The 27,885-nt window shown below is 39.4% G+C and overlaps 2 protein-coding genes across 2 annotated transcripts; both read right to left on the bottom strand.

Moving 5' to 3' along the window:
• Window positions 1-10: 10 nt before the first annotated feature.
• Window positions 11-19,704, bottom strand: gipc2 (GIPC PDZ domain containing family, member 2). Its single transcript, XM_067606455.1, has 6 exons — window positions 19,061-19,704; window positions 6,169-6,354; window positions 3,069-3,249; window positions 2,139-2,251; window positions 1,877-1,958; window positions 11-1,503 (listed from the first exon to the last, which is right to left on the bottom strand). The coding sequence occupies exons 1-6, from the start codon at window positions 19,334-19,336 to the stop codon at window positions 1,352-1,354; spliced, it is 990 nt and encodes a 329-aa protein (XP_067462556.1). The 5' UTR covers window positions 19,337-19,704; the 3' UTR covers window positions 11-1,351.
• Window positions 19,705-22,436: 2,732 nt separating this feature from the next.
• Window positions 22,437-27,847, bottom strand: dnajb4 (DnaJ heat shock protein family (Hsp40) member B4). Its single transcript, XM_067606454.1, has 3 exons — window positions 27,343-27,847; window positions 25,452-26,032; window positions 22,437-23,524 (listed from the first exon to the last, which is right to left on the bottom strand). The coding sequence occupies exons 1-3, from the start codon at window positions 27,551-27,553 to the stop codon at window positions 23,294-23,296; spliced, it is 1,023 nt and encodes a 340-aa protein (XP_067462555.1). The 5' UTR covers window positions 27,554-27,847; the 3' UTR covers window positions 22,437-23,293.
• Window positions 27,848-27,885: the final 38 nt, after the last annotated feature.

Consider the following 27,885-nt stretch of genomic DNA (forward strand, 5'->3'; position numbering starts at 1 on the left):
CACAACAGTATTAACAGTATATCATCTTTTATTATCTATCCAACAACAGAGATCCCTTATGGTTCGTCAAACAATACGCTGTGAACATATGACACCAATCAAGTCACTATTTAAATTCAGTTTGACAGTGATTTAAGTAGTGGAGTTACATTAATCCGAGTGCATTTATTTAAGACATTGGATTGCAATTGATCCCATTCCAGACACAGCTTTCAACAAAAACACAAAAACAAATGGCTTTCATGTTGAGCCATGTCTCTGTAAAAATGTCTTACAACATATGATTTCTTTTTTCATGATAAAATAAATTACAGGGAAAAAAAAAAAAAAAAAGTCTCTAATATGCCTCATTTCATGACACGTTTAACGGTGCTGACAAGACTACAAGAACATCAGAAACATAAGGAATATTGGTGGAATGTGTGTGTAGTCGACTTGGCTAAAAAGGCATTTAAAAAGATATAAAAACCCCCTCTGGTCTCTGCTGTGTAATCCAGCGACTGACGGATGGACGCAAGGCTCAAGAAGAGATGTTTAAGGGCACAGAGAGGAGTTTTAAGAAAAAAATCACAAGTAAACGAACATGAGGGGGGAAATAAAAAGTTTCCTTGAGGAGAGAAATATTGCCACGATTGCTATAATTACACTAATTACACAATGCTGCCGCTGCTGGAAAAAAAAAAAAAAAAAAAAATCAGCAGCATTTTCACATATAAAAAGAGCCTATAAAAAGCTGTGTGATACATCTGTATATTCAAAATTACACAGCTACAAAGTGATTAAACCTGTGATTGTTTTAAAATTTTTAACATGTGTGCACGTACCATTCATAACCAGTGTAATAGACCACTGTTAACTAGGAGGTTCGCTGTCCCCAACAGAAGGACGGCGTCATGAACTCATAAAGATGCAACTATCGTGTCTACAAAAAAAAAAAAGGTTTAAAACGTCATCTGGAATTAATCGCCAACTCTTCAGCGTGCAGGACGCAGGTCCGGCGTGGTAAACTGCATCCCACGTTTCATGGATATCTTTACAAGATAACACTTAAAACTCTCTAGCATGTTAAATTCCTTACGTGAACCCCGCTTCGCCCGAGTCGACACGTTAAGATTCTCCATCCGAGTGCAAAGCGACACCTAAGAACAACATGTTGGTAAGAACACTTCGTCCACCCCCTCTAACCTCCCCGACCCCCCCCGACCCCCTGTTCGCACTGGTTGGAAGTTTGTCCAGTTGGCTTCTGAGGATATTAAGAGGTGATTTTCGGGGAAGAAGGGAGTGTGTTTTGTGTGTATGTGTGTTTTTTTGTTTTGTTTTGTTTTTTTTTTAGGAGAAGCAGGAGCAAAGCTTAAAATCTTCCTTGCTTGGCGTCTCCGATGGCGCCCCACACGTCGAAGACAAACTCGTCCGGGAAGGCGAAGTCTCCGAGGGTTTCGTCTAACGCCATGGCGAATTCGTCCGGGTTCTTCTTGTCACGGCCGACCTCGACCATCGTAGCAGCTGCAGAGGGAACGGAGGAGTGAGGACATTTCAGAGGATCTTTCTCTCGTTTTCATAAATAAGCACACAACCGGACATCTAATCGTTTTAATTACTACTCATGAAAACACTCCAGACTAATTAGTATGTAAGATATTAGATACACAGTCACTTAACATTTGAGCAATTAACCTAAAAAGTACATCCTTTCAAGAGGGAATGTATAACTAATAATATACTTAACATTTGATAAAATACAGAGGCAAATAATCTTCTGATATCTCAGGTCAACTAAATATTTTGTTGCCATCAACTATTGCGAAAGTAATAGAGTAAGAATATATTAAAACAGGATCGTCCAGGTTAAAACTGGCTCATGAGGATTTATTCTCACCAAGTTCAGTGTCTCTGATGCCCATGTAGCTCTCCAGGAGGTCATCGACCTTCTTCACCGCTTTCTCCTCAAATTCTGTTGGCTAGAAAAACACAAAAAGTTTAAATTAAAGGGTTAATCCTCAAGTTAATCAGTTTAAACATATTTTGGTGGTAAAAGCACTGAAGCACGTGTTGACTTAAAGAGAATTTTTAAAGGTTATTTGAGGAAAGAAAAGACCTGTGATGTTTATCGTTAGTGTCAGGTCTCAGGATAAACTTACCTCCTCCTCTACCGTTGCTGGACCCTTGGAGCGAAGCCTCAGAGTCCCCCTTCCTGTGCCGATCTTGTTGTCAGTGGCAGGTTTGGCGCCCTTTGATCTGGGCTCAAGCATTTCTGTTAAACAGACGATAGACATTGTTACTGACAGACATGTTTTTGGAGATTTTTCTGTTGTCCAACTTACTCAAATAATAACAATTCATGTTAACTCTGTTGCTTTACTTTAAAGCTACAACCATTAATCGATTAGTTACCAACTAAAAACTTAATCGCCAACTATTTTGATAATCGATTAATCATTTTGAATTGTTTTTTAAGAAGAAAATTTCCAAATTCTCTGGTTCCAGCTTCCCAAATGTGAATAATTTCTGGTTTCTTTAGTTTTCTGTGACAGTAAACTGAATATCTTTGGGTTGTGGTTGTCATCTTGGGCTTTGGGAAACAATTATCTGCATTTTTCACCATTTTCTGGACCAAACTAATTGATTAAAGAAGAAAATAATCGACAGATTAATCAATAACTAAAAAAAAAACCATTAGTTGCAGCCCTACACTACATATAGTTCCAATAGGTGGACATATACTGATCATATACAACCGACAATACTGTAACACTTAGCAAAACTTATCAATTAGGAGTTCGAGGCTATCCATTTTGGTTTGATAAAAAAAGGTTGTCTCCTTAAGTTTACTATCACGCTCAAAATACATATAAACAGAAATATATATATTTACTTAGTCTTAAAGTGACCTGTAAACAATCTAAATCATATGATATCTTATGTAAGAGTCACCCCTTCTGCCTGGTTGCTGTAGTAACTGAATCCTGAAGGTGAATCTGTTGTGTCGTTACGATGTAGGTCAGTTACGTAACGTGTTAATGTCTCACAGAGACGGTCGTGGTCGTATCCGTCGTGTTTTTCTTACTCACCGAAGGCCTTCATCGGTTCAACCAGTTTGAGGGTGAAGGACTTGTCTTTGGGCAGCTCTTTAAGCATGCGGGCGACCTCGTAGTGCCGCGTCCCGACAATGTTAGACCCGTTAATGGACTCTATGTGGTCACCCACGCAGATCACCTTCACCCCGTCCACCACGCTGCCCTCCTTGATGCGCTGCCAAGAGGACGAACGCGAGAAGAGAGAAACAGAGAGAGAGAGTCAGTGTAAACAACATGAAGGTACCTTTATTCATACGTAGTTCTGCCTTCCTGGAGAGACGTAACCAAAACAAGACAAGAAACTATTTTGATGACTTCCAACTTCTCAAATGTGAATATTTTCTGGTTCTTTTTAAGTCATTTAGACGTTTGAGGACGTCATGTTGGGCTGCGGGAAACAGAGATCAACATTTTTCACCATTTTTGACGTTTTATGGACCAAACAACTAATCCATTAATTGAGAAAAAAATCAACAGATTAATCAATAATGAAAATAAGTGTTAGTTGCAGCCCTTTTTCAATTCAACTTTGTCTCTTAGGGGGAAAGATCATCGTTTAACTGGGGTTTCAACATTTTATCTCCGCTGGGTGACCCTCAGTAACTGGAAACACCAAGTTAGACCTGAATATAGAGACTAGAAAACTTTGAGTTAATGATGACTAACTGTAAAGATGTAAAGGATTATATTTGTCTGGAACAAGTTTTTGTTTTCCTGGTTTATGTTTCATTTAATAGTTTATGAATATTTCTTTCTCTATGAATTGATATACAAACATAATGAACACTTGTACGTATCACAGGGATTTTGGTCTCTTTTATGCGTCACAGACGGCTGTTTTACCAGCGTTAATGAGATGATTCTGTTATTTTTTGTTTTGTTTTTTTTCCCTCTTTTTGGTTCTTGTTTATATGTTTATATTTGTTTGTTCTTTATCGGTCTATTTGTTCTAATTTCTCTTGGAAAGAAAAGCCTTTAAAAGCAATAAAAAGAGGAATCAGTGAAGAATGTGACAACACACACACATAATAAAATCAGGTTAATTCATTTATGAGATGCCAAAAAAGAGACAAAACTGCTGAGTAAGACAGCAGAAAACAAACACGGAGATTCTGGGCAACACTGAAGGAGTTTTTGCTCTTTCATCATATAATCACCTTCCTCCTGTTTATGAGTCCACTGATGTGAAACCACTTGACTGAGCAGAAAACAGAAATAGTTAGAAACGTTAAAGCTTAATAAAAACAGTGTTGTGTTCGAGACTTCAAAAGCTTTAAAAAAAGGAAACAGACGTTTGTAATGCAAATCTATATCTGCTCTGCCAGCTAAGCAGCATCTACTGAACGCTGCACCGATTCATGACCTTTTGAATATAAATGATACTTTTCTCCTTCTGTTCTCCACAGGAGGACAAAAGTACTCGAGGGCGAACGGGAACCTGTTTCATTACATTTTTCAAAGGTTCCTGCTTAAGCTACTGGAAAACCTGCTTCCTGACCTACATTTTGCTCCCTATATAAACCTACCTGATCAACAACTTACTTCATGTGAGGAACTGTTCATGCAAATAATAGTTTACAAGTTGTTAAAGTAGTTTAAACAGGAAGTCATAGTAGCTTAATATCCCAGATTTAATTTGCTTGAATCAGCCGAGTCGTGCTGTCAAAGACGCAGCATCACAACACCGAGCCGAGGCTGCAGCGTACCGTTAACACTGTCAGGTTATCAGCATGCAGTGCAGCTCCAGCATCACATGATGGCACATGTGAGCAATCTGTTCTGGTGGACTGAGATGACTGAGACCCAATAAGCTCATTAGACTGGTCTACAACAACAGAGGCAACATACCAAGACGAATAATGACTCCCGATGTGAGAGAAATTAGGAAATTACTTTCAATATGGCAGTCAGGCATGCAAAGCAATGAATAGCATCTTGAATTAAATATAATCAGAATATTCTCCAGAGGAAACACTTGTCTGATCAATATTTAACTTCGGTTATTACACTTTACCTTTTATTCATTTATTTACTGGATTATTTGTACAATATAATTGGTACAATTGGGAGTAAAGCTGAAGAATCAGATGATAATTAGATTAGAAAAACAACAGAAGATTTATCAATTCAAATTCTAATAATTTAGTTAATCTTGGGGAATTTCCATGTAATCAATAACTTATTGATTATTGTGTAGTAAATAAAAGGCTTTGCTTTGTTTTTCTGTGGTTCATATTTTTGTAAATTGAATATTTTGGGGTTTTTGGACTGTTGGTCAGACAAAAGAAGCAATTTAAAGACTCCAGACTGGATTCTGCTGGAGCTGCGACCGTTAGTCGATTCATCGATCGACAGAAAATTAATCCGCAACTATTTTGATAATAAATTTATCGTTTAGATCCTTTTTAAAACAAAAATGCAAAAAAATGTGATGGTTTAGGTTCTCAAATTTAAAAATGTGCAGCTTTTCCTTGTCTTACATCACAGGAAATTGAATATTGTGAGGTTTTGGACGGTTGTTCGGACAAAATTTGGCGTCACCGTGGACATTTTTCACTGTCATGATGTTTTATAGACCAAATCTGTTAAACTGAAAAATAACTGGAAGATTAATTACTAATTAAAATAACAGTTGGTGGCAGCTCTAGACTCTGGTAACCTGTGATGATTCTCATATACACACATAAAAACACACTACATGTCATGACCTGATTTTTCCCACATAACTACATAACTGACATGACTTTGGGGATTTAGTTAAAGCTGACACAGCTTACTATTTACATTGAACCTAATCCTATTATACAACTTAATCTCTGACATTAAAATAGATAGATAACTAACATAACCAATGTAAAACGTACTCATCCCAGTACAGCCAGTTTACCGAATGAACAAAATACAATAAAGATGTTTTTCTTCTCTACATTTGAATCCTGCGTCTACAAAGCTTAATTTCTATCCATGTCTGTGCTTATTACGTTACGCAACTCGACACCACAGTAAAAGAGGATTCCTTCTTCATTGTCTTCGGAGGTGAAATAAAGGTTGACGCTGATGTGTTTGAAGCGAGACGTTCCCTCTTTCTCCTCACCTTGATGAAAGCGTAGCCTACTCCGTTGTCGGTGATGGTGAGGCCCAGAGCTTCCTCAGATTTATACACTTCCACCTCCTTCTTGATCCCTTTAATGTGGGCGAAGATAAAGTCCTCGAGGCCGATCTGCCCCCCCAGCAGCTTATCCATGTCTATCTTGTGGGTGTTTAGGGTGCAAAACAGGATCTGTATGGAAGACAATACAGTAGACACATACAGTATATTACAAACGTGTGCAAAAAAATGTGGGTAAAGACGACTTTGACTATATAAAAACTGTGTCATATGCACTGAAAATCAAATAAAAGACTATTAATTGTTGGCCTTTTAGGGAAAAAGAATAAACGAGGAGGCCCTGCTGTGAAGGAAACACCCAGATGAGTCTGCATCTTTTGTACACAACCAAAAAAAGAATCCCTGTTTTTAGTCACAGCCTGAAAACTGAGCCGGATTCAAAAATAAAAGCGCATGAATGTAGACGGCAGAGTGTTGCGTGTCAGTATGCTAAATAAGAATCATCAGGGAGCTCTTGTCTTTATTGCGGCAGCTAAGCAATGCCCTCTTCCACCCCACGGTGTCATCAGTGTGTGTGTATGTATATGTGTGTGTGTGTATGTGCATCTAATGGAGCTGCGTTTGAAGCTGTGAAGCAGGACCAGCTTGTGATGAAGCAAACGAGGAAAATGACCTTTCCTCCTGTGCCAGAAATGTTGAAATCTGGCTTCACACCTTGTGGCCGCCACATCTTGGCAGAACAGAGAGAGAGAGGAATGTGATTACCAGGAACTCAATACACAAGTTGCCTGAATTAACAGCACTTTAAAACAGAGACAGGACAGCGAAACCCAGGAGGAGGAGGAGGAGGAGCCCAGCGAGTGAATCATTTATTCCACTCTGCCTCACCTATACAGAGCACGCTGAGACTATTAATACGTTCTACTTCATTAATTATGGTATGTTCACACAGATATGTCCGTATTCAAGTTATGCATCAAACTTCTATTGTGGGATCAGCTTCCTAGTAGAGTTTGGAGAAATACCAGACCAGGATTTACTGGCTGACTTCCTGTTTGCACAGCAGAAAGGGATTGATTCGTATTGGTTCATCAGGACGATGACCTTTGAGCACCAATCAGGCTCTGGCAGAGAAGCCTGCCTTGTTTAGGACTTTTTTTTTTTTTCTGTGTACCAACAGGCCCTGTTCTCACACACACACACATTAGCCAACATGGCCACAAGCGTTGCCCTGGGTTACCAGACTATAAAAGAATGGGATTATAATGGAAGGAGGCCACTAGAGGAGAAGGCAAAGGGAGAAAGTGAAGAGGAGGAGATATCTGTGGCAAGGGAGGGGTGCACTGTAGCTGAATTGATAGCTCTCTTCCTTTCTTTTCTACAACAGACCCTCCCTTGCCTCCCCCCCCCCCCCCCCCACCACCACCACCCTCCCCCTCCAGGCTAGGGCTTTACCCAAGAGCGAGTGGGTGGAACAGCAGCGGACGCCTACACCCGGTTAACTAAAGCTGCCGAATGCTGCATTAAGCCGCTTCTCTGCGACGCGGGCTGCTCTCAGCACTCCTCTCCTCTCACCGGGCCGACGGCACGTTCACACACCGGCCGGGTGCAGCTCGGACGCAGAGAGCAGCGTCGCTCGCTGAAGCGCCCGTTTATCCTCTGAAACTCTGAGTCACAAGAACAGATACTGCACCTCCCACCGCCTGCATCACGCTGACCTGAACCTTGATAACCACATGGAGAAGGTCAGGCACTCGGAGAGTCACCGCAATCTGTTTAACATCAACCGTGATGAAGATATTTAAGGGTCAATGTTTTCAAAAGAGGAATAAAAACATAAAAGAGGAAAATAAACAGACTAAAATCAGATTTAAACTGACGCACTGCCTCGCCTGAAAAAACAGAGCACCTCCGCTGACGTCAGACGGAGTTATATTTTCACAAAACATGACACAGCAAATATTTGATGAGCGAGTCAACTGTTTACACTTCATCTAGAAACTTCACTGGTGATGAGACGTGTTCAGATTTGTCAGCTCAGCAGGTGATTGATTGATCGATGATATTATATACATTTATCTACAGGATTTCTGCCGTGTTCACCAAATACCAATTAAGACTTTTAAAGACATTTTTATTACCACACAGACTGTAACTTAATACTGTTTTCATCGTCAATAAATAACTTTACGCCTTCCTGCCCCGACTGGTTTGCTGAAATTCTTGACGTAGAGGAATTTATTAATTAAATCACAGTGTTGTTAGCACTTCCCAGCTGTAAATAACAATAATTCCAAGAAAAAATAATCAACCCAGATAAGAGGCAGAAAATTGATTAATGGATTATAATTTAAGTTCATTTACATTCACACTTCCCCATAATGAGCTGATGAGCTTCCTCTCTGAAACACTTCCTGCGGCACAATCCACTGTCACACCCGTCTCACTTGTAGTTTATAGATGTATGAAAGGCAAGAAAAAAATATTCATAAAACCTTCATCAATGATATTTAAGCACTTTGAGGGACCTGAATTCATTTCTTTTTAAGACGTTTCAAGTATTGCTGAGATCCTGCTGTTTGTTTTCTAGTTTTTAACACAGCATTCATTACTTGTAACAGAAGTTTTGATCACAGCACTAATCGTAGCGCTGAAACAATCAGTAAAAAAAGTTTGATAATCAATTTCCAGCTTCTCAAATTTGAGGATTTTTCTTTGTTTTATATGACTGCAGACAGAGTCTTATGGTTTCGGACGGTTGGTCGGACAAAACAAAGGACATTTGAAGAGATCATCTCATGCTCTGGGGAATTGTGAGGAGCAGTTTTCACTACTTTCAGACATTTCATAGACTGATTCATCTATTAAATGAAAACAACAGTTAGTTGTGGCACTACTCTCCACCCAAACGAACAGCTGAGTATTCATTTTAACTAACGCCTAACGACGCACGCTGCAGCTTTAATACTTAACCGAGAACCGAGTTGAAAATTATTTTTATTGCATATTATTCTTTTTCCGTTCTCTTTACAAATGTGTCTACAGTTCACCAGCTATAAAAACAACATGACTCCACTAAATGAGAGCGATTTGTCAAGCGGACAGTTTACAATAAACACAATAATATGAATTTAATCTCTTCTCTGCAAATCTCCACCTATGTGTTTTCTCTACAGTTACCCTGTTAAATGAGAGATCACGTCTCCTGCCTTTTGTTTGAAGAGAGGTAAAGCTAGATAAATACAGCCTTTAATTGGATCTCCCTCTGAAATATGCCCTGCATTGAAACGCTGTTGACTAAAAGCTTGGGAAACCAGTTTCTTTGGCAACTGCGCCGCTGTCCATTTACAGCCTCTCCGACGGGTCTTTTAACAGCAGAAACGAGGGTCAGAGAGATTAAAGGGAAAATACTTTGCGTACAGTTGGGAATTACTGATATGATGGGTTTTTTTTTTCCCTCTCCATGTATCAACTTCAGATACTGTTGTTTCAGTGTTGGATGTTTTTAGTAGTTAATAGAGGAACGCTGATGTAAGCTGTGTGCATTGTGGTGTGACTGTTTTGAAAAGGAAATCACATTCATCAGCAGTTAAGCCAGTGTAATCATTTACCTAACTGCCGACGTAAGATGCTTCAGAATGACGGCTGACGGGTGTAATGAGCCTGACGAACTGAAACGGGATTAATCTGTTTCATAAAGCCGAAACTGAGCTGATCTGAGTCGAGCCCGGTTTACTGACTGTAAAGACAAAACTGTGATGTTCAGCAGTGCATAATATAAAAAAAATAAGATATTCTGGCAAAAACCGTCAGAAGAACTACAATTAACGAAGCAAAAGAGAACTTTTGGCACCACTGTTGGCTCGGTTTGTTGCAGTTTTCTGCTTGTTTCAAGTCCTGTGTGACAGATTTGAATTTTCTTTGTATAACTGGTGCTGAAAATATAATATGTACACAATACAACATGACATTAAACTTGATTATTTTATGATCGCAGACAAGTGATTTGTTTTAAAGTAGTAGTATTTGTTAGAAAGTTAAGTCCTCGATCAGTTGGACTGTGCTACTTGGTTTGTACATGTGATAAAACAGCCTCCATATGGTGGAAATACCTTCAGATTGGCACCTTTTTGTGTTTTTAAAAGGGGATATATCATAGTTTGTGATTTTCTGTTATTTTTATACTGTTATGATGTTCGATGTCTGTGTTAAACATGGTCTAAGGTCCAAAGACTTGAGGCGAATGTAGGGTAAATGCTCCCTGCAAGTCAAAGCCAGGGCTTCAGCCTGCTCTCAATGCTTCATTTGCAAAGTTAATTCTACTTCCCCGTCAAACTGACGTCAGATTGTTTGTCCATGCCCATAAAAGAGGTCCTGTATCCTTCACCGGGTTGTTAACATTGTCCACTCACATATTTTGAATCAGATTCCAGCTCTAACATGTACGGATGTATTTGAGAAGTTTCCATTTTGAGTAAAGAACAAGAAAAAGAGGTGAAGTCTTTCTACTATTGTTCGTTTATGTAGCATCCCGAGCCGCTGGAGCAGCTTCCAGTGACCTGACGCACCAGATGGTTTGTTACAGAGAATCATCTGAGAAGTTGTCCTTGAAAAACTGTTTAGAAAAGGGCAGGCACTTTCAAAAAATACTTGTCAGGTGATTAGATGAACCATCTATCACTGTCAAACCTTGCGAGGCAGCTGGATTCACGAGATCACACAAGAATCCTCATAAGACGCTGATTGGTCCGAACCGGTCGGTGGTTGGTTGGGACACAAGCGCGTAACTTGAAGCCTAACAAGATGGATTCTGGCGTGATCTTGTGAATCCAGCTGCCTCGCAAGGTGAAGCCTCTAGGAGCTAACCAATCAGAACAGAGTGAGTTTTTTTAAACTGTAAATTATGTAAAGATATTCCAGTTGCGCCTCCAGATTATAAACCCGGAAATGTGCATGATACAACTCCTTTAATACAAAGATTTCAGGGTGTCAAAGTTGTTTTTTTGTTGCTTTATTTTATTTGCAGTACGTTTAAAAAACTGGAATACTGTCCATACTGTATATTTATTGAGGTAACCCTGGCTTAACTGGTAATCTTGATTTATCACCACTCTAGATGCACCAAGAAAAAAAAAAACTCCATGAGAGTTAAACTACAGAAACCTGAATGTGTGTGTTAATAAAATAATGCAAAATATTTAATTTTCCCACTACTTCAGAGACTAAAAGCAGCTTCCAGCCCTGAGAGAAACTACAGTATCTAAAACTATTAAGGGAACGAGAGAGCTGTTAAACAACCAGGAGGTCAAACTCTTCTCTCATACATCAACAAACCCAAACAGGTGATAATAAATATTAGTTTTATCTTTTTTAACTGCAGTGGTTTATTCTTCTCCGTCACATCAATCCTCAGAGAGGCTAATGGAAACCTGAACTTGCCTCTTAAAAACCTGCTGCTGTTGTTGTTGTGCGGGCTGCGGTGCCGTGACAACACTTTCCTCTGCTTCACTGCTGGTAAACAACCACTTAAATCCCAGTAAAAACCAGATCCAGTCCAGTCGGTGGTGAGCACACACACACACACACACACACACACACACACACACACACACCTGGGGTCTGTTTCTGCTGCTTCACACACACACACACACACACACACACACACACACACACACACTCCTCGTTAGCGTCACATTTGTTTCTCGCGGGCGTATGGTGTGCACACACACACGCACACACACACACACACGCACACACACACACACACACACAGACACACAGGGAGAGTTTGTGCTCATTTGCTTGTTGCGTGTTTAATGAAGCGCAATTACCAGTAACCACATGTTCACTGGCATCATGTTGCAGCATAATTTAAGAACATGTTATTATACACTAATACAATATAACTGAGGCCTATTTAACAAGAAATAATGGTTTCAGCTGGTGGAAAGCATCATTAAGATTAAAAAACACTTGACTGGCTGATCAGTGCAAAATAAAAACACTTTTTTTATTAAGCAGAAATGTTTAAAAAAGCAATAAAATAAACCCACTAATAATATACTTGAAGGATCATACCAGTGGGTTGCGTTTAGTCCATTTACTGTACATCACACATACTTCACATCACAGCTTTTGGAAACCATGTTGTTGTGTTTTTAGATTTGCATTTTGTCCTACAACAAAGGCAGCTGTTGGTTTCTATTCATATCAGAAAAGTATGAAAATCAACTAGTATTCTTCTACAGTACACAGTATCATCTATCACACTAAACAACTACTTTTCATTCATTTCCATTCAACTTTATAATGTTCATTATACTAAACATTATTGTTTCAAGGTAATGCAGATCAGTACAGTCAAACCAATCTGTATTTAAAACGAATCAACCATGACGTGATAATTTATGGAGCTTTGACAAAAATGAACTCAGACTACATGTTTCAAAGCGATTTCGCAACTCAAAGAAAGTTTATCGCTTCATTTATCAAGCAAAATGCCAGTTATTATCAGGTTCCAGCATCTCAAATGTGAGGTTGTTTTTCCATTTTCTCTTTTTTGTGTCTTTATAAATCAACTCTTTGGATTTTGGACTGTTGGTGGGACAAAACAAGAAGTTTAAAGACGTCACTTTGAACTTTAGAAAACTATGATGAGCATTTCTCACTATTTTTTTGATATTTTATAGACTAAACAATAAACAAAATGATAAAATAGTTGTCAGATTAGTCGATAATAAATAACTGTCAGTCGCTTATTGAAAGCAACAATCTCTCATCGCAAAAGGAAAAATATATTTTAAAAAAAAATCAACATGTATTTGAAAATGGTCAGCAAAATTATACTTTATTTGTAGTTAAGGAGCTAAAACTTAGCAAAAATATTCTCGGTATGTTCCAAAATACTCATAATAGCATCAAATCAAACAGCTTTGTAGACTTTGAGCTACTAAATGTTTTTTATTAATCTTTTGTCTGAAAACAAGGACTGTTTGTATCACCACACTGAAGCGCTATTTACACCTTATTACAAAAAAATGATCCTATGGCTGCTCATTAGCAATTTCTCATGTGTCCTGATTGATGTGAGAGGTTTAATAATCTCTACATACACACAAAACAACACTTATTATGAATCCCAATAGAGGCAAACTGTATGTCACATATACACTGACGCAGCCTAAATGCTACAGTTTATTGATTTCCAGGATGTGAGCGCAGGAGTTTTTATAAAACAGCAGACTCAAACTCCATCAAATGAGATTGTTTCCACCTAATCCCCCCCCTCCCTCCCTCCCACACACACACAGATTAAGAAATGTCTGGCTGCAAACATGGAAGTACAACTTCCTAGCACCTTGCAAACCAAAAAAAAAAAAAAAACAAGTCGTGTGGTTCTGTCACACGACCGCAGCCCAGATATTCAAACTGTAGGCAAATAGCTCCGTGTTTCTGGTGATCAGGGAGCACGCTCTCTGCAACAGGTGGACGAGAAGCAAAGTCACAGAGCCACACCTCAAACTCTACAGCTCCGGAGTTAATAACCAGACTTTGACCCGAGCAGAACGAGCACACAGAAAGATCTGATGCTTTAAGGTTGATATCTTGCTGGCTGAGATCAGATAGAGATTAAACTATACGCCATGTAAAGCCTTCAGTCCCTTTACGTTTAGTGTATTTGCTGTTATTACCTTTCAGATACAAGTTAGTTCACTCTGACAAATTCCTTTCCATCACTTTCTGCTTCCTAAATAAACTGACGGAGCTTTTACTGTAACATAAGAGCTACTGTCTAATTAGGGCACAACAATTTGGAGCTCACAGTGAATCCGAACACGCTTTAATGAAATCTGATGTCTGTTTGGAAAGAAATGTGTAACCTATTAGTGGCAATGAGTACAAGGAAGGAAGACAACGCTATTGTTCATTACATAATTTATACCAAGCTGAGCCAAGCGCTCATGTAACCTCTCAATGTCCCAGAGTTTTATAACTGCAGTTGTGGTTTCTAGGTGACTCCCTGTTTATTTATTTTGTCCTCCGGGTTCATTTACAATGATGCAAAAGTGAAAACAGAGTGATAAAAATAGTTCCACGTCTACAAGTAGTGATTTATGTTCACAGAGCAGCAGCCTGATTAATAAGCTGCAGTTATAACACTTGAGGAAAATCTGAATTTCACTGAATTTACTACAGTTTAGTCAAAATGTCAAAGAATTAAATGTATACAAAATAGTGTAAATCCAACAAACTAGAGGTTGTATCTGTGTAAAGTCTAGGAGGAAATATTGAACACTAACAATGATTTTAAATGAAAACTGATACTACTGATACTAAGAGCTCAAAAGTGGAAGTTTAGTGGTCTTGAACTGTGCATAACCTTATATTTCATTTACAGCTGTGTGTGTTATGTATTAATATGCAAAAACAAAATGCATTTACTGCTTAGTCTGCGACTGGGTTATTATACTTAAAGACAGATGGCGCATTCAAATGTCTAATGCTCAGTGGGAAATTTGTCTCTTCACATGTTGAGTGCAGACTGCTTTTGACAGTTTAGTGGTGTATAATATCTCTAGCATTGCATCTTTCATTTGCTCTTCATCAAACACAGACAGACCTGTGTATCAGTAGCAAAATATGTCCAAAGCACAGAGTAAGAAAAAACTGTAGAGCTGCAACAATAAGTCGATTAATCGATTGACAGAAAATGAATCTGCAACTATTTTGATAACCGAATAATCATCTTATCTTAATCTTATTTATTCAAACTGGTGTGCAAATTTAATATGGAAAAGTTCTTGTTTATCTGTCGAGTGTTAAGACAACATTAAATATTGATGCAACGTGAAGTTTAACATGTTTTGTGAAAGAGAGGACTTGTAGAAAAACATGTTTAAGGTATTAAAAAAAGAAGAATTTTGTTATTTTGGTGCAGAAATTAAGGCGTCATAACTGCACCAGTATCACGGTCCAAATGACTACGGTGAATGTTCCAGCCACTCAATAGATAACCATTGTTTTTTTTGGCTGGTGAGTGTAACAAATCTACCAGCCACTTGCATAATTTACAAGCATTTGGCTGGTAGCTGGTGCTAATTTTGCACACTGACCAGTATTGAAAACTTTTAAACATTTTCCAGTACAGCACAGGTGTCCATTAGAAGCTACTTTCCTCACTTCATTACTGGAAAGCTGTTGGGAAACACATGTATTTTGCTATCTTTTTGCTCTGTGATACAGGTCACGTCCAGTCAGCGTGGGCAGCGGACTGAGGTTTTGGTGATGTTTATGGAGGGAGGAGGCCCTGGCAGAGCGGCTCCCCCGGGTTCCTCTGGGACGCCCCTGGCTGTGGCCGAGACGAGTTATCTGGTTAGATTTGAGGCTGTGCCCACTGAGCCGGACGTGAGAGACTTCCTGTGGCAAAAGCTGTGGAGTTCAACAGCCAACATTATCACATCACACTCCCTCTTTCTCTTTCACATTTATGAATAGGTGAGTGTCTGGCTGGCCTCTGCGACACACATGTTTTCTGCATCTACTGTACAGGAAAATACAGCAGCTATGATAGAGCTACTAATGGGACAACTTGATATGTTGACATTTGTGCTTCATTTCCTCCACTACCTGCTTGACGAGCCTTGATGCGTCACTTCAGCAGGGAATTATTTTGTTCCTCCTACTGTGAAAATGACCAAAAACACAAACATGATATTTTACTGATCCCTGCACTCTTGTCTCCTTCACAATAAGGCTAGAGTTCAAAACCAGCTGCAGAACAGCGCTCTTGAAGATGGGAGAATATCAGCATCTTGCACAAGGACACTTCAGCAAGGCAAGATCCAGCAAACATAAGGGGAATAAACTAAAATTACCAACTAGTTGCCAACTAATACATTAATTGCCAAGTATTTTGATAATCGATTAATAGCTTTGAGGCATTTTTAAAGGAAAAAAAACCCCCAAATTCTCTGGTTCCAGCTTCTTAAATGTGAATATTTTCTGGTTTCTTTAATCCTCTATGATAATAAACTGAATATCTTTGGATTCTGGACTGTTGGTCGGGACAAAACTAGACGTTTTAGGTTGCATCTTGCGCTTTCGGAAACAGTGATCAACATTTTTCACCATATTCAGACATTTTATAGAATAGACTGTTCCATAATGAAAATAATCCTCAGTTGCAGCCCCAGTATGAACCCAGTCCTGCAGTGCAACCTGCTGAAAATCAGCTAAAATCCCTAAATCTCAAAAGTACTGCAGCACTGTGCTCGTCTTTAGAAAAAGAACACGCTGTGAGGCAGTTGCTCTACTAAAACAAGTTCAGACAGAGACAGAAAAGTCCTTATGAGAGTTATTGACAGACGTGATGGAACAAATACCATCATGTAGAAAAATGGACGGTGTCCCATTCGCAGATAAAAAACTGCTTTGTTGTTTGAGCCTCATTAAAGATCATTTTTACCATCAAGTCAGAAAGACTGTGTCCTGATTGAGAGAAGCAGCCCTCCTCTTATCACATGTACATCTACATGTTAAGTCCTGTATTGAGCTCTTTGCTATGTACCAACGAGACAAATTCCTTTCTAGGGCCGTACCTGACTCAGAATTGGCTGTTCAATATGAAGATTCAACTATTCGTTCCTTTTTTCCCCCCCCATATAGACTATCTGACAATCCTAAAATCCACTGACATGACTTTCAATGATGATTTCGACCACATTAACATAGTGCAATGCAACAGAGTCATGGGATGGGAGTTATGGGACATCTCTTCTTCAACAGGACAGGTCTACTTCTTTATATAAAAATATATTTATGTGTATTTTTGTGAGTTTCTATCTGTTTAATCCTGTTATTGTAACGCACACTGACTGGAAAAAAGAAAAACAACTGCTCGACTGGGGGGGGTCTCCGACAGATGATTCAACTCATCCACTTTCATTCCTGTTCCTTTCCGCTTATTGCACTTGCTGAGGGAAGTGACAGTATCTCTTGAGCTTCAAGACAGGAAGGAAGTTCACGTCTCCTGCAGCTCCTGCAGCACGCCGGGCTGATAACAGGCTGCCCCGCCGGCCTATCTAGTCGCATTCTGGTTAACAAAAGCCAAACATGCCACTCACACTTTCCTTTGAAAAGAAGAGCTTATGCAGTCTGAGCTTAGAGGAGGACACAGAGCCCGTTTTTGTTTTCAGGACCTCCGTGTAGACGTGCAGCTTTAGCTCTTGCTTCTTAAGAGAATTTGATGCTGAATGAGAACGAAAAACTGGGTCTTAAAAATAGACACAGTGTTAATTTGTCAGGTGTCCAGTGACTGCATACGAAGCCAAGACTCATTTCTCTCTCAGTTTTGCGGGGGTTGAAGGTGTGCAGGCAGGGCGTGCCTTTACAAACACCTGCTAGCTGTGACACAAGACAATCAAAGTTGACTTTTAATGGCCACCACGAGGATAACCTCCCAGAAAACACCACTTATATAACTGTTAAACCTTTACTGCAAGTATCCGTCTTACTTGTTTGTGCCTTTGCATGTCAAGGTGTCATGTTGGGTTGAATCTGAGTCTTTTGTTTTGATTTTTGCAAATGTTTTGACAAGTGTGTGTATGTTGTTTATGACAGAAGTCAAATCTCCGTTTTTAAATAAATTTTCTATCTATTTCTGTGGAGTGTTGCTACGATACTTACACTTAGTTGTGGAGGAAATATACAGATTCTTTACTTGAGTAAAGTTACCAATAAATTAGTGTAAAAATACTTAATTACAGGTAGAAGTCCTGTGTTATCAGCCAAATGTACTTAAGGTATCAAAAGTCAAAGTTTGGCACCTGTTGCGGATATATTACGACATAGATTGTGAGCACTGTAGCTGGTCGAGGTGGAGTTGGTTTTAATTGCTTTATATACAGGTTGGTAAGTTTGGACCAGTAGTTCCCAACATATGGCTCAGCCCCCTCCAAAGGGTCACATGATAAATCTCAGGGGTCAGGATATGATTATAAGGGTAAGAGAGAGTTCAGCTACACAATGTTGTATTCAACATATCTGGGTGTTTTATATTCAGAGCTTTTTTGTAAAATGATTAATCATTTTATCTCTTTTGGGCCTTGAATAACTAAATAAATGTATGTAATGTAATGTATGTAATGTTTATATCTAAATGAAATCATGTGAGGGAGCTGGAGGGGAAAGGTCTCTTTGGTGAAATTACTACCAACTTAGACATCTGAAATGTGACAAGGGGCCCCAATTAAACACTGCTTGTGTAAGGATCACAAGCTAACAATTTATTGTATTGTAATCTGAAAGTAACTGTAGTAATTACATACCCAATGTGCAATACTGTTGCATACACCTGTCACTTTTACACATAGCCTAAATCCTCATTTTCATATGAGTATATAGTGTCATATTTTATGTATATCTCATCCCATCTTTTTAAAAAAAAATTTTATCTTATGTATTTTATGACTAGTGCTCTTATTGCTGAGCTGAGCTGTGTTCTCGTCCCAACACATTTCATTGTACTGTTGACCCTGTTAACTTACATGTGACAAATAAAAGTGGCAGAGCACAGCTGTAAAACTAATATAGTGGAGTAAAAAGCACCATATGTCCCTCTGACATGTAGAGAAGTATAACTATAAAGAAGTAAAAATTAAAATACCTCAAATTTGCACATAAATACAGTGCTTTAGTAATACTTTTCATCACTTTTTACAGTTTATTTTCTGTAAAAGTCTAAAAACAAAAAGGTATCTGTTAGAATACTTCACGTACTCCGAGTAAAATAGAGCTCTAACACCTGAACGCAACATTAAATCCTTTCTATCACTTTTTCCCCCTCTTTTAACAACAACAACAACAGGTGAGATCTTACCTCAGGTGCACTTATATTAAAAGCCTCAGCTATTTTCGCATACAACTCCTTCACGTTGCCAAATCCCTCGATCCTGCCGGTGGGGCTTCCGTGCGCCAGCTGAGTGTGGAAGACCAGCTTGGGCCGCAGGTTGGCAGGTGGAGGCGGGAGCCCGGCGCCGTTCACAGCGGATTTACCCAAGCTCCCGGCACCTGCCTGTCCGCCGCTGACCTCCTCGTTGTCCACCAACTGCTCTTTCGTCGACTTGTTTTTCTTCCTCCATGGTCCCAACGGCATTTTATTTCGTGTTTGTTTCTTTTACGACGTGGGGGGAAATTAAAAAGTCCGAGCCGCTGCTATAACATTGAAGTAGCTAACCTGTTGAGTTCCAGCCCAACGGTCGTTGTTGTCCTTATTTACTTCCTTCTTTCCTCCCGAGTTTTCCTCGATGTCCTCCTTCCTTTCCTCACCTGTCCACAGCCGAGGTTTTGACTTTGTTCTTCGACAGTGAGTCGGCCCTCGCTTTGCAAATAAATGGTGTAAATATTCAACAGGTAGGTGGGTGAGTTCGGGATAACTCTGACTCAACCTGCTGGCTGGCTGGCCGTCTGCTAACAATAGCTGCTCTGTTTGTCCCTCAGCGTGCCGCGGGACGCAGGCGCAGTGGGACGAACCCGAGCTCACTACGGTGCACCTGTGCGCCACCTTTAAAGGATGGGTTCACAATTTTTTTTTTTTCAAGTGTGCCCTAAAACAACTTGTCAGGTGCTCATATGAACATTGAAAGAGCTTTTCCCTCGCTGCAATCATTCCTCCTGAATACTGGCTGTTAAAAGATCCTCTTCAAATGTGCTTTCAATGTAAGTGATGGAAGCCACACAGTCATTTATGTGCAAAAATGCATTTAAAAGTTAATGTGAAGCTTATATGAGGCTTCAGCAGTCTAAGTTAGTCATATCAAGTGGATATCTGCTACATTTACATTCTTTTAACATGAAATTCCCTCTTTGTGTTTCCCTGTTGAACTGCGGTAGAAGTATAGTAACAAAAAGAGGAGCTTTGGCGCTAAAAAGACTGTAAAGTTGAAAGATATCTACTTGATTTGACTCATTTAGACAGCTGAGGCTTCATATTAATAGTATTATTAATAATAATAACTTAATTTGCGTATCACCTTTCATGCAAAGATGCAGCCCAAAGTGCTTTACGAAACAGGATCAGATGAAAATAAACAATAACGGTAAGTAAAAAGTTTGATCAGAAAACAATAAGTGAGAGAAAATCGCCACATTCTAATGGTTAGTATGAGGAGGAATGATTATGGCAAGAAAAACCTATTTCAATGTTCATGTGTTAACCTGACTATTGTTTTAAGACAGACATGAAAAATTGTGAACCCGTCCTTTAAAACAATTATTCTGGCATTTTTTAAACACATGCTGCAAAAAAATGTAGGTTAAGCTAACCTGAAGTTATCCACACAGAAAAGTTGTTTCTTGGTCAGAGTTTTAGCCAAGGATTAGTGAAAGTCATGGGTGTTACTACAAATTCAGGGACCCAGGATTCCTTTGTACACCCCAACCCAACCCTGGTTTGTGGGTTGTCTGCAGCCAAGAGCCCCTGGAGTCATAACTGAGTCTAAAGGAGAATAACTACAAGAAAAAAGCAGAAACCAGAGAAAATTAAGCCATAACCCAAACTGGAACTGACACAAGTCTTTGCATTTTTTCCCCCAAATGTTTTGTTTGAAGTATTTTTAAAGGAACAACAGAGATGCAGATCTATGAATGAGATCTTGATACCTGCTCAGCACCATCACCATCCAACTAATCATTACATGACATTTTAAATTAGTGTACTGAAGGTTTGCATATCATACACACACATGCACACACCTTTTATTGTTTGTCTGTAAGCTAAGTAAAATTTGGTGATACAGGTGCAGAAATGATATACTGTATATTTTAAATATTTAGAGATGCATAAGAAAGGCAGGAAAAGAGTCTCAAGATAAAAGTTGATCTTCAATCTAAATGAAGGTTTAAAGCAGGACTTGAGACCAGAGCTGAAACGACTACTTGATTAATCATTAGTCTGTCGACAGAAAGTTAATCAGCAGCTGTTTTGATAATCAATTATTAATTCCATTGCTTTTCTGTTTTACATGATTGTAAACTGAATATCTTTCAGTTTTGGACAAAACAAAGAGTTTGAAGACAACATCTTGGACTCTGATAAATTGTGTTGGGTTGAATGATCGATCATTTGTCTGAAAATATAATCAGCCGATTCATTTGATTTATTTGACACCCACTTCAACACCATCAGGAACTCAGAAGTCCTCGGTTTCTATCTTGGAATCGATCACTCAGAAGGGCGATGATTTCAACAGCTGTTTGATTTGCTAGAGAAACAAAATAAACTAACATAAACCATCTTATTTACGGCTCTTAAAATGTTCCTACAACACTTCTGATTCACTCTGATTTAAAACAAGCCTGAAGGATCATTTTGTGGTACTTTCAGAACCTCTTTATTCAAAGCGAAGGGTTTCCCAAATGTGTTTTATTGCCTTACTGAATCATCGCTGACTAAATATAGATCTATATTTAATAGAGACCCATTCACTGAATGTAAGATCGGGATAAAGAGTTACTATCTTTATAAAACTAATCACTGCTGAAACATGATACTATCAGCTATCAACTGTGCTTTGAAATGTATTCATGTTTTTTTTTTTTCCTAATTAAAAACCTCTATCTTTTCCAATTTGCTTCAGTGGGATTTGATTATGTGTTGGATACTCTGATATATGGCATAAAGATTCCCATCAGGCTGGTACACGCTACCACACAAGCGTAGCAGATGTGTTTACTCTCCACCCTCTCTGGATAATAATGACTCATCATTTGCACAAATCTCTAACACATGTTGTTGTGTGTAATTGTCTTAAGGAACAATGGTGCCATTTAATACAAATCTTTGCTTGACAAAAAAAAGGGAACAATGTGTCCGCCCACTCTCCTGCTAGATAGATAGATATTTTTCAAACCCTGCTGGAATTAAAGTATGTATATAAGAATGCATGTTATAGCCGTGAAACACCAGCTTTTATGTTGCTTTATTACAGCCCAAACACTTAGTAATAATATTTTTTAATGACACCCTTCCTGCCTGGAACTAAAATCAACTGCAAATGTTGGCAGCCAAGTGTCCCTCTCTGTCTAACATGGACTCACCCCTTTCTTTGGGCCCCTCAGCCATGATGAGTGATGTGGCGTCCCCTGGTGGGAAAACGTAAAGGCCGCCGTGTTGGCAGCAGATAGCCAGCAGCTGAGACCAGACCAGCTATATTTACACATTCATAGTTCTGCCATTAGTAACTTTAAGCATTAAATTCAATCACGGTTATTTTAATATTGATCTTTGCACATCAGAAATGGTACTGTATCAGTTTTACAACAGCAAAATATTCACATTTGACTATCAAAATATCTTTAGAATCCATTTTCTGGTGCCATTTTTGTGTAATATTGCTACACAGACTGTTCACTGACTATAAATAGGTCTAAGCAGTATTAGCGGGTTTTAAAAAGTGATTATTGTTAATACACTGTTTAATTCATGGAGGAGGATTCACCGGATGCCTCCTCATGACTGAAACAGCTCGAGATCAGTTCATGTGCAAATATTTATTTTAAAATTCAAGTTTAACATCTTCACATGTAAGTCTAAAATGCACACGTGACGATCCAGTCCATTTAAAATACTGCGATGAACCACATTCCTCTCGAATAACTTGTACACAGATTCTCAACTGAAGCTTCGTGATGAGATAAACGTGAAAGACGATGAACTTGAATAAAGGAGAACATAAAGTTTGGCACTGCAGTTTTTTGTTTGTTTTTTTTGGTGGGGATCACCAGGATTATTTTTTGGCAACTGTAGACTCATTCACTGGCAAATATTTCCAACAAACAAAAAAGATAAAGTGATTGTGGAAAAGGGTCCACATACATAAAATGTCTGAGATATCAACAACCCAAACAGTCTTTGACTTGCACTTATATCAACTTGGCAGCATGCATGGTATTTATAAAAACACCGAATAGGTCAAAAATAGAAATTGCACATTCGTCGGTAGGGGCTCCACCTGTGAGCTGTCAGTACTGTCCTTGTGTGTTTTGGTAACAAGGGTGAGTGCTGTCATGATGCGGTTATCCCCCCCCTCCCCCCTCGCTCAGTCCTTTCGTCCTAAGCAGGTAAATGCCGTTTGAGGACGTCCTTGGCGTTGCCGGGCAACGTGTCGGGAAAGTTCACGTCAAACTCCACCACCAGATCTCCTCTCTGCTCTGGGTTTTTGGGGAAGGGGAGACCCTGTCCGGCGACAGTCTTTCTCAGACCGGGCTTGATGACGTCCGTGATCTTCATGTTGCACGTCTTCCCGTCTATCGTTGACACGGTAACCGAGCATCCGCACAGCGACTGCAAAGATATGGATGTCAGAGTGAGGATGAGGAGAGACACACAAATAACATGAATCTGCTTATTAGCTGAGATTAAGACAAAATAGTGGTGACATGGTTGAAATTAATATTACAATCATATTACTATTATTAAAATACATATGAAAAAACATTAATAAGGATATTTTCCAATATTTATATATATATAATAACATGGCAAATGTAAACATAAAACAATCAAACTGGTCTTAAAATCAATTAACTATGCTCCACTGTTACATTTCATAAAACCTTTATATGTGTATGAGTCTTCATATGTGTAAAATTAAAACATCAACAACTGATTTTGTTACTTTTTAAACGCAGCTAGCTCTAAACCATTGTTTTGGACAACTACAATTTTTAGTACGAAAACACGAAATGATCATATGATCATGATAAAAATTACTTGAAAGTTAGTAAATGATAATACAACCGAATCATGAACACATCTGGATATGTTTGCGTTAATCTCAGAATGCAAAAATTCATGATTACTGATAGCAGATGCTGTAGCCTGAAAAATACTGGATGGCCAATAACAATATTGATATTTGAGAGTTTCAAATCTGAATCTGATACAACATATCAGAAATAAACACGTCATAAGCAAACTTTTTTTCTAAAGAATTGTGATCAAGATAAGACATTTTAGTTTAATAATAAACTTCTCAGTGCTCTCTGCAGCCTAATGATGACACTGTTTCTAAATTACTTCAAGCATCTTGGCATTTCTGCACTGAAACTTTACTCTTTTGATAATTATCTTCCAATTTATATGCCAACACTAATACATTTGCGATGAGCTAATATCAGCCATCACAGATGTTTGCAGCTGATTTTACTCGATTCTATTGGATGCTGTTCAGGTTGCTCTAACTCTTGTAAAATGATTTCCTCCACTGATGCACCCAAGACAACTTTCTGCATATATTAACTAACTGTGCTATAAGTTGTCTTTGCTGCAATAGAAGTTCTGTCATTTAAGTGCAATCAGTCCAAACATGTTCGACATGTTTTTAAGAGATTTGTGATTGAAACTGACCTTCTTCATAGTGTTTGTGATACTTTTTATTTTGTTGAACTATAAAGGATCACAGATGTTTGAACTCTGAGCAAATTAAACAACTATTTTGACAAAATAATCTTGATTCAAGGTCCTCTTAGTAGCTTTTTCCAGAGCTTTAGAGTGCATCAATAGTCAACTGAGTAGTCATCAGTAAGTAGATGGAGTTTGTCAGTTATCACATGATAACAGGTGGTCAAAGCCTATATAGTGGAGGGGGCGGGGGGCGGGGGGGTTATAACTCCTGTCTCTGTTCAAAGATTGTCTTTGATGTTGGATTTCATCTTGAGTCAAGATTATTTTGTAAAACTACTGTCAAGAATGAACTTTTCCTCCATATAAAACAATTCTGTTTGATTATAGTGTCATGCAGATCTGCAGCTGTTTTCATATAGTGGTCGTATATTCAGAGATAAGGCAGCGAGATCTATCTGTGAGCGTTGAGGAGAGTAGGAGGAACCATATAAGTCCATCTTGCACCGTGTGCACGTGGGCGGCCGCCGCCTCTCTGCCCTCCCTGTGATACAGCTCCTATTTCTCAATGTTGAAGATCTACATTACATAAGTACAAAGGATAAAGTGTGTTTGTAGATCTGTACTATGCTCATTCAGTACGACTTTACTTCCCAGGGAAAACAAGTTTTGAGGCCACAGACGACCTACAGTTTTATCGATCGTGTCAAAGCTGTTCAGAGTTGGAGTGTCGCAGCATTAAAGCAGCCATCTCAACTAAGTGCGAGCTTGTCCTGAAACTGCCCCGTGTGTGACTAATCTATCTATCAGACGCTATTATTATGACAACACTCAGTCACAGTCGGTGCCAAAATAGAAATCGCCTCACCTGTCGTAAGCTCACTCGCACAGGATACACAATGTTCGAACCTTCCCGCCTAAAGTGAGGGTGTGGCTTGTCCTTGATGACGAAAACAATGTCAGCAGGAATGGTATTGGGCGACTCGTCTCCCTCCCGCGGGAACGTGATCTTGGTTCCTTCTTTCCAGCCGCGCTTGATCTCAATAGTGAGAATCTTGTCCTCCGTGCGCATGGTCCTGCCATCCGGGTTTAGCCTTTTGCGAGAGATTTTCATCCTCTTGGTGCAGCCGTGGAAGACCTCCTCCAGGGAGACCCTCAGTTCATGGATGATGGCCGGGTCCTGCTTCCGGCGTTGCTGCCCTCCAAGGCCGGCGTGCCCGTCCCGAGGGAACCCGTTCAGGTTGAAGCTGGTGAAGGAGCCGAAGGGGTCGTTTCCGTCCACCTCCATGTCCTCGTCGTCTCGCCCGTTGACCTTGCGGCCGAAGAACATCTCGAAGGGGTTTGAACCCCCGAAGAAAGTGGCGAAGGTGGCGTGAGGGTCCCCGTGGAAGGTGTAGGTGAAGGTGTTGCCCTGTCCGTCACCAGTGGGCCCACTTCCTCCCTTCAGACCTAGTGAGCAACAGAAATGATTCATCTGTGATCATAACATAAGACACTAAGCTGTGGGAGAGCTTCACGCCACAAGTGATGATTCCTCTGGCAATAAGAACGTATTGATCAGATGCACCAGACTTTATTAAGCAGATCGGTCAGTATTGGCCATGATGTGACCAATCCAAAATAAACTCAGTTAATTCATCAATGTGATTATAAAATTCAGTGTTTTTGCTTAGATTCATTCAGTCATGACAACCGACTCCTTGGTCTCATGATACCTTACTTTAAAAACATCCCAATGAGTTCAACGCAGCGTATACAGATTTTAAACTGGTGAAAAAGGGAGCACTGGTCTCAGACTGGTCAATATCAGCCAATTACCCCGAGTTGACGCATTGAAATTGGCAAAAATGCTTTATAGCACAAAGATGGATCAACTTTTGCTGCATGTTTAAGGAAAGTCAACAACTTGAGTCCTTGTTGGACAAATTCAGAGACTTGGACGCACACAAGATCTTATATTACAGTAAGTTTTGAGATATTACTGCCGACAGCCTACTCAGGTAATGGGTTTGTCAAGCGATGGTGCATCTCATCACCAAAAAAAGCACCTGTTTAGATTTTCTGATTGTTGCACGAGCCTTTAAAGAGACCATATAACGCATATTTCCATGTTCATACTTTAATTCTTCTCTTTTCTTGCACACCTTTTCATGCTTTACTGTTCAAAAACACACATGTTTCATTTACAAGGGTCCTTTCTGATGACGTTCAGCATGTACCTTTTGCTGATACTGAGCGGTTAAAACTCATGAAAAGCAGAGTGCTACCTTTAAAAATCAAGTCTCTAAATCAAATCTGTGGTATTTTCCTCTCTTTCTCACATCAGACATGCTTCCCACCCATAACCATCTGGACTGAAAATTAACCCTGTATGTTCAGACACAACACTGCATGTATAAACACTACATATATCTGCATAGAAGAGCTTCGGCATAATCATTCTTGCTATTATAACGCCTTTATTTCTAAGAAGAGCCTTGTGGAAATGATGACAGGCCTTTATTTCTCTTCCACAGGGGTTTATAACTGCGGATTTAGTGTAATACGATGATCCTTAAAGTAAAATGCACAGAAATAAGCCTATATCTACTGAACAGCTGTTTTTTTTTTTTAGGCCTTCTGGTGACTTGAATTAAAGCCAACTGTGTTTTACATCCAATAACCATCCAGGCTTTATAACGGTGTATTAGAGGCCAATTAAAAAACGTCACACATAAGTAAAAAAGGCAGCTGAGTGCGATAAAAAAAACACACATTACCTTCCTCTCCATACTGGTCATAAATTTCCCTTTTCTTTGGATCACTGAGGACTTCATATGCTTCGGCGATTTCCTTAAATTTCTCCTCGGCGGCTGCAGATTTATTCTTGTCCGGATGCCATTTCAACGCTTGTTTTCTGTAAGCTTTCTTAATGTCCTCGTCTGTGGCGCCTTTAGAGATCCCCAATGTTTTGTAGTAATCTTTGCCCATTTTTCACGCTTTTTTTCTCCCCCCCTGCAAAAAGGACAAATGGTATAAAACACAGGATAGCCCTCGGTGAAGAGCTGGTGGACTGGATCTGGTCGGCGGATGGTTGTCACAGCAGTGAAGCGGCTTCAGTCTGGACTAAAAAACACAAAGCAGACAGAGACAGACACACGGCGTAGGATGAAGACCATTTAGAGCCCGTTAGTCAACGCCGTGGACCCCCTGTTATTTATCCGGGACTGGATGACCCTCTTTAAATAGCCACATCTCCCTCCCCTGCAGCCACAGCTTGTGATGTCAAGTTTAACACAACGCAGTTAATTCTGGTTCCGGTG

Source organism: Thunnus thynnus, chromosome 12 (assembly GCF_963924715.1).
Source record: "Thunnus thynnus chromosome 12, fThuThy2.1, whole genome shotgun sequence".
Lineage (NCBI taxonomy): Eukaryota > Metazoa > Chordata > Actinopteri > Scombriformes > Scombridae > Thunnus > Thunnus thynnus.